The 7602-nt window shown below is 34.9% G+C and overlaps 1 gene segment (V, D, J or C); it reads right to left on the reverse strand.

Moving 5' to 3' along the window:
- Window positions 1–6564: 6564 nt before the first annotated feature.
- LOC130238207 (T cell receptor alpha variable 19-like) lies at window positions 6565–7169 on the reverse strand. The segment is given in 2 exon segments: window positions 6565–7013; window positions 7130–7169. Coding segments are annotated over 2 exon segments (489 nt in total).
- Window positions 7170–7602: the final 433 nt, after the last annotated feature.

Below are 7602 nucleotides of genomic sequence, written 5' to 3' on the forward strand. Positions count from 1 at the left end.
TATATGAAGGTGAAATCCTCTGAAAGTGTTGAAGAATCTGCAGAGATGTTGTGCTCCTCTTCCTCTTTCTGCATCTGTTGAAGCAGCAGTCAATTCATATCACTTGCTCTGCCTGCTGGGAGGAGCCTGAGCTGCACTCAAACTCAATATACACTGGTGTGTTTATAGTAATAGGCAAGTATTTTGATCAGCTTATGTAGTGTCAAGTAACACAGAAGTACTGGGAGAACAGTTTCTAGTTTAGGTAAAACCGCTGATGTTTATGGTAGAGATTGAAATCACCGTCATGTGCTCAAAAATGGAAGTTGTAGGCAGCAATAACATTTTTAACCAAAAGGTGGCGACAAAAAGCCTTCAAATATATGCCACTGAATAATTCTTCAAAAATGACACATCTAACAATGAAAGATGAAGTTTTATGAGTGAAAAACTGAATCATTTATTGAAAAGAGACTAAAAATAAATATGTGTTGTACAAATAATAATGTTAGATTTAGACATTTAGCGTTATCAGCAACAGTAGCAGTAACAGTGAATTTTTCACAGAACTGAATATTTTACTATTTATTTTTATTCAGCTGATTATTTCTTCATTTTATTTTATTTTATGAAACCAAACCTCTCTTGCAGTACTGATTTGAATTGAATTTGAATAAATGGAGCAAATTACATTTGTCTCTTCTTTTTTGCTGATCCAAAAAATGGTCCAATCCGAAACTAAACAACCATAATGTGATCTGAACCGTGAGATTTGTGATCAGTTACAGCACTACTCAAAATAGCTTAGTGGGTAAAAAAGACATTTTCCAAACAGCAGCGTTGACCAGGGGTCTCATTTGTAAAATGTTGCATAGAAACCTTCCTAAAAGTGAACATACAGCAGAATAGATTTATTTTTATGTATTTATGAATGATTATGGCTTATAGGATGATTTAAAGTGGCTCAATTAAGTCAGTATTTAAGTTAAATATGTTTACTTACAGCTGCACTCATTCTACTGTTGGGTTTGCTTTTTATTGATCACAGCCTTTGCGTGTGAAATAATGTCCACACATTTCACCCTCATTTTGTGCATTTGCCACCTTTATAAATGACACCCCTGAAATGGCTCAATTCTTAAGAAAGATATTGTTTAACATCAGAGGTGGAAAGTAACGAATTACATTTACTCACATTACTGTACTTAAGTAGTTTTTTTTGAGAATTTGTACTTTTTAGAGTAGTGTTTAAAATCTGTAATTTCACTTTTACCTAAGTATGATTTGCCTAAAGTATTGTACTTCACTACATTTTAAATCATATGCGTTACTGAGTAAAAAATAAATTATAAAGAAATGCTATGGAAAAAGAAAAGGAAAAGGAATTCTCGTCCGGAAACCACATCACTGCAGCAGCAGCGTGAAAAATCAGCGGTAAACTTGTCTATTTACTGTTGCTGGAGTTGGATTTATCGCCAGAGTTTAGAAAGTTCATTACCTAAATGCCTGCCAACTCCAGCAATGACAAGGTAAGCTACTGTAAATGGCTCATTATTAATTTTAGCCTTGCCTGTGCCCTTTCAGGCGTAATATGGAACTTTACAGTATGTTGCAGAAAATAAATAAATAACACGTGGAAAGTTTAGAATGCTTAGTGTAAACGCATCTCCAATCCTTTGTTTAATATATTCATGTAATGTTTGCACTTGGTAGACTGTAAATCTCCTCACTAACGCTAAAGTCTGATAATCTTCCATAGAAGTTATCTTACGCTGGCATGTTTCCTACTCTTAGTGGTGCATATCACACATAGTGTGCATTGTACTGTATATGGTTGCCATGACAGCTTAAAGCCCTAAACTTACACTTCTGTCACTTACTCGCCCTTTGCTTGTAATAGGCCTAAACATGTTTGATTCTCGTTCTTATGTTGAACACAAAAGAAGATATTTGTAAGAATGCTGAAAAGCTGTATCCATTAACTGCCAATAGTACTAGTTTTTTCCTGCTATAAAATTTGTTACACCAAATTGTTGTGTTGACGCAACCGCGGCTTGCGCATGTTGTTAGAAACACTTCACTGCACTTGATCCACGATATGAAGATCATTACTATGCGGAAATAAAACAGCGCGCACATAATATGATAAAGACTGTGATGGATGTGGAGAGACTTTTTTTCCCATCACACACGCAATGAGAGCTGAAGCAACGCATATCGCAGAAGCAACTCGCAGACGTTTGCCTACCGGCTGCATTACATTTACATTTAGTCATTTAGCAGACGCTTTTATCCAAAGCGACTTACAAATGAGGACAAGGAAGCAATTTACACAACTATAAGAGCAGCAGTGAACAAGTGCTATAGGCAAGTTTCAGGTGTGTAAAGTCTAAGAAGCAAAGCATTAGTAATGTAAGTTTTTTTTTTGCATTAGGAGCGCACACCTTATCTCTGTCTGTTAGTTACCCATCTATCTTTCTATTTTTCTTTTCATCTGCACCAGGGCCCACTGTAACTTTATCAAATGTTGTTTAGTGTTTCCTTAACCTGCAACTCTTTATTTTACAAATGATATATATCATGAAGAACTGTGTGCTTCTCAAGCTTTATTAGAAGTGTCATTCATGTCTTTTCAGGTGCATTCAGAAGACAATCGCCTGTTATATCATGTCATTGACTGTCAGCATGATGTAGGCTTTTGTAATAATATTTATACAATATAGTTATAATGACATTTATACATGATCAAACTAGTGTGCAACTTAAGCAAAACCAAAACTAAAACTTTTTTAAATTTTATTTTTGTAGTTTTGGCCAAAAACAAATGTTTGTTGCATTTTCAATAGTTTAAGTTCATTTTTAATAGTTTAAGTTCATTTTTAATAGTTTAAGTTCATCGACTATATAAAAATCAGAGGATAGTATCAATGCATATATTGGGTTAAATAAAATTGCTACCTTTTACTGTAATAAGTCCCCATCCCCAGAATTGATTAAGGTTAGTACACAGTCATAGCCATACATGCAAAGCTATATATTAGTATTCATAGCACTTCACTTTTTCCACATTTTTTTATGTTACAGCCTTATTCCAAAATTGATTAAATTATTTTATTTAAAAAGTGAAGCGCTATGAATATATATTTAAAAGAAAATACAGAATGTCAAATGATCAGATCTCTGTGTGGAGCACTGGCTGTTGTCAGACTCCTTGTGCAAACAAAAGTCTCTCAGAATAAGTATACTTTAAAACATAAGAGTCATACTTCTGTGGTTATTTTGGTTAAAGTAACTTAAAAGTAATACAAAAGTAGTGTAATGCATTTCTGAGATATTAATATTGTAATGTAACTAATTAATAAAAAGAAATAAACAGTTAGCACAAAGATTAGATATTAACGGGGACTTAATTGTTTATGCACAATGGGCTCTATGCACAGCTAGAGTTTTAAAACCAACGATAAACTTCCGGTGAAAGCTTAATGTGAGTATTTTCAATATCACAAGGTTGTTTTTACAGCATCAATGTTGTAATGTAATTACAATACCTTCATTTAAATATACTTAAGCATTCATTTAGTTGTTCAAGCGTAAAATTAGATGAAAGATGGTGTAATCACTAGTGTCGTCATTAGTAAAAGACTAGCGCAGAAGTTCCATTGAAAATAAAGTCTAGATAGGATATGCGGCCTGCCGGATGTGCGCTATGCACATCAATATAGCAGGATTTTTTTAATGACACTGTATAGCAATAGGCGACGTGGTGGCGCAGTAGGTTGTCCTGTCGTCTCACAGCAAGAAGGTCGCAGGTTCGAGCAGGTGCGTGTCAGTTGGCATTTCTGTGTGGAGTTTGCATGTTCTCCCCGCAAATTCGCGTGGGTTTCTTTCAGGTGCTCCGGTTTCCCTCACAAGTCCAAAGACATGCAGTAAAGGTGAATTGGGTACGCTAAAAATTGTCCGTGGTGTGTGAATGAGTATGTATGGGTTTCCCAGTGATGGGTTGCAGCTGGAAGGGCATCCGCTGCGTAAAACATATGCTGGATGAGTTGGCAGTTCATTCCACTGTGGCAACCCAAGATTAATAAAGGGACTAAGCCGAAAAGAAAAATGAATACATGAATGTATAGCAATAATTAATATTTTTACACTACTGTAACGGTTGGGTTTATGGTTGGGGTGGGGGTAGGCTTTAAAAAAATACAATTTCTTGGGTAATTTAATAGATAGCATAAATAATACTTGGTACAACTACTGTTTTTATATTACTGTGACAGTTGGATTTAAGGTTGGGGTGAGGGTAGACGTTAATAAAATACAACAAATGTGAAGTTTAATAAATAATATAAATAATTCTCTTTAACTTCCGGCTGCAACTGTATCCGATCTAGCAACAACCAAAATACTGGGGTAAAACAAACTGTCATAATTTAAAGACATGGCGGGGGGAAATGGACTTTAATGCAGTGCTTCTTGTCCGATCTGAGACCCACTTCATATTGTGTATTTAACAGGCTGTGAATATCGCTTTATTTGTCACATTTAATATCGAATATTAAACGTGACAGTTTTGAAATGGAAAGACCATTTACCAGAAGCCACTGGGCTGCCAAGCTGAAAATTAAAAGTCTGTGTGCATATAGCCCATTTAGCTAACACAGCAGATGTTGCATTAGAATTTGTATAAATTGTTAAATAGGATAATCTGTCAAATATTTTAAATAATTATTTAATTGTTTGTTATTGGTCTTTAGTTTTTAAAGTTACTTATACAAATAAAAACAATTAATTGGAGATTTGTACTGTCTTGTCCCTTTTGAGAAATAGTTACCCTTAACTTTTTACTCATGAGTACATTTTTAATGAGTTATTTTTTACTTTTACTTGAGTAGATTTATAGACGTAACTTTACTCTTGCTTAAGTAAAAATTTTTGTAAGTAACTGTACTTGTACTTGAGTAGAAGATTTTATTACTCTTTCCTCTGTTTAACATAAATTATAGACACTTTGAGCAAAAGCATCTTCCAATTGAACAAAAGTCAAATTAATGCAATAGTAAAGTCTGTAGATTCAAAGATTGCTAATATAAAAAAGATTGAGATCTCAGCACTCTGATCTCCCTCTACTGACCTTTATTATTTATTGCATGATGAAAAGCACTTAAAACAACAATGGTTTGTGTAAAAAAGGGCACACAGAAGGTGATATTTAAGCACATTCTGAATCCCTTTTTACATGGATGATTTAAAGAAAACATTTTGATCAACACTGCTCAGAGGCTCACAGTGTTATTGTGTGAGTGTTGAGTGTGTTTGAGTCTCTGTGGGCCTCAGAGCACAGTAATACACAGCAGAGTCTGACACGTGCACATCGTGGATCTTCAGTGGAAATGATTTTGATGTTGAATTCAGTTTTGCTGAAAATCTCTTGTTAAACTCAGGCTCAATAGTTCCCTCACTAAATGGAATTTTATTCAGGATGAATGTTGGTGATCTGTTTGGCAGCTGTTTGTACCAGAAGAGATAAATATTTCCATCTAAAGCTGTAGTAGTGTAATTACACATTAAATTGACTTGGTCTCCTTCATTTTCAGTCATTTCTCCTGAAGGCTGTTGAACTTTGTCTTGCCCCCTGCACACTGCAAATAAATATTCAACTATTAATTCTGACACATATAAAGTAACTCACAGATAATCAAATAAGAGATTGTAAATGATGATCTTTCTTACCAAAGTCCTGTGCTGTGAAGAGAAGAATAATAATCACCAGTGTTGACATTGCTGAGATCTGTCTTTACTGTAGCTCACTGTTTCATCTCTGCTGCTGTTTTCTTGATATATCAAGTCTTCATGTTGGTCTCTGCTTCAGACTGTTTGTTGCACTTTTGAGGGATGCTGCCCTCCTGTGGTACATTTCTATAGTTCAGTCATTCATGCACACACACACACGCACACACACACACACAGTAAATTGCAGGAGTGACAACCACATTTAAATACTGCAGTGAATTCTCTAAATTATTGTGTGTGTGTAATGGAACATGATTTATTGCTGAAACTGGATGATTACTAGTTATTACAATAATAACTTTAGTTTGTTTTTAATTCACTCTTAAAATAAAGATTCTTCATTGGCTTTGATGTTCCATGAAGAACCTTGAAAGCTTTAAATCCCACAGAAGATTCTTTACAATAAGTTTCTGTAGATTGTTTTAATGAAGTTTGAAGAACTGTTCAGATTCTCACATTTAGAACTTTTGATCAGTTCATGTAGTTTTTGCATTGCTGCTTGACCAGTGTGTTCTGGACTTCAGATAACATATACTGTAGTAGCTACAGGTAAGATTATAACTATTTAACAATTGTACAAACATATTAAACTTTTAAATCCATCAAATTCTAACATGCTGATGTTTTAGTTGTGAAACTGATTTGTTAGTTTGTGGCCACAATATCATTTAAATTGGTTTGTTTCTACTGCATGCTTTAGCTTCACAAGAAAAGAACTTTGCTTTTTTCACTAAAAGATATGTTTAGTTTTCTTTGTAAATTCTTTACACATTGACATAATCTTATACATATTTGCCTTTACATCGTCACTTTATAATACTGGCTGGTGAACACTGTCCTCCTGAACATTTGTTGAGAGCAGTTCAGTATGTGTTCACATTTGTTTATTACAGACTCAATACTGTGCTTTAGGTTTTTGCTCAGTGTCTGTGTGTTTCCTGTGACTGTGGGCCTCAGAGCACAGTAATACACAGCAGAGTCTGATACTGCAGCAGAGGAGAGCAGCAGATCCACACGCTTCAGTGCTTTTACAGCGTTTGAAAACAGACGAAGATCAGGTTCAGATGTGTTTAAAAATTCGTTAAGAGAAAGTAAAAACTCTGGTTTTGCTCTGGGATACTGACGATACCACTGGAGAGAGTCAACAGTGCCAGTGGTGCTGTAATTACAAGACAGAGTCACATTTTGACCTTCAGCTACATGTTTGTCTGAAGACAGGGGATGTATTTCATCTGCAATTGTAGTTCCTGTGGGAAAAATTAATCAAAAATAAAATAATAGATATGCAAAGCCTCAAATATATTTGCAGTATTTTAGTTGTTTATTTCTAATAATAAACATGGATTGACTGAACATCTCTTACCCATGATGAGCTGTATTATAATGCAGGTGAAGAGAAACATGTTGTCTTCATAGAGTCAGTGATGCAGAAACAGTGTTTGACTGAACTCTTTCACTCTCAGCAGTGTGAATAAACTCCACCCACTGCTCCACTCATTTCATTTTATAACAACAGAGAGAAAACACTTTGTGTATTGATGTGTATTGATCACTGGTGCTGTAAGTGCAGTGAAGCTCATTAACTGAATCTTGAGTACTTCACTGTCAGGAGATATTAATATAGATATATTATTAATTAATCACATTTAACGCTTAGGTTATTTACTTGTGACCTGTGGGAGGAGTTTGACTGAACACACATGAACACACACCCTTACAATCTCCTCCTTAATTTGCCACAGTTTTAAAGGCTACTCACTATATGCATCATTGTTGAGTGTGTTTGAGTCTCTGTGGGCTTCAGAGCACAGTAATACACAGCAGAGTCTGACACTC

The sequence above is a fragment of the Danio aesculapii genome, chromosome 2 (assembly GCF_903798145.1).
Source record: "Danio aesculapii chromosome 2, fDanAes4.1, whole genome shotgun sequence".
Taxonomy (NCBI): Eukaryota; Metazoa; Chordata; class Actinopteri; order Cypriniformes; family Danionidae; genus Danio; species Danio aesculapii.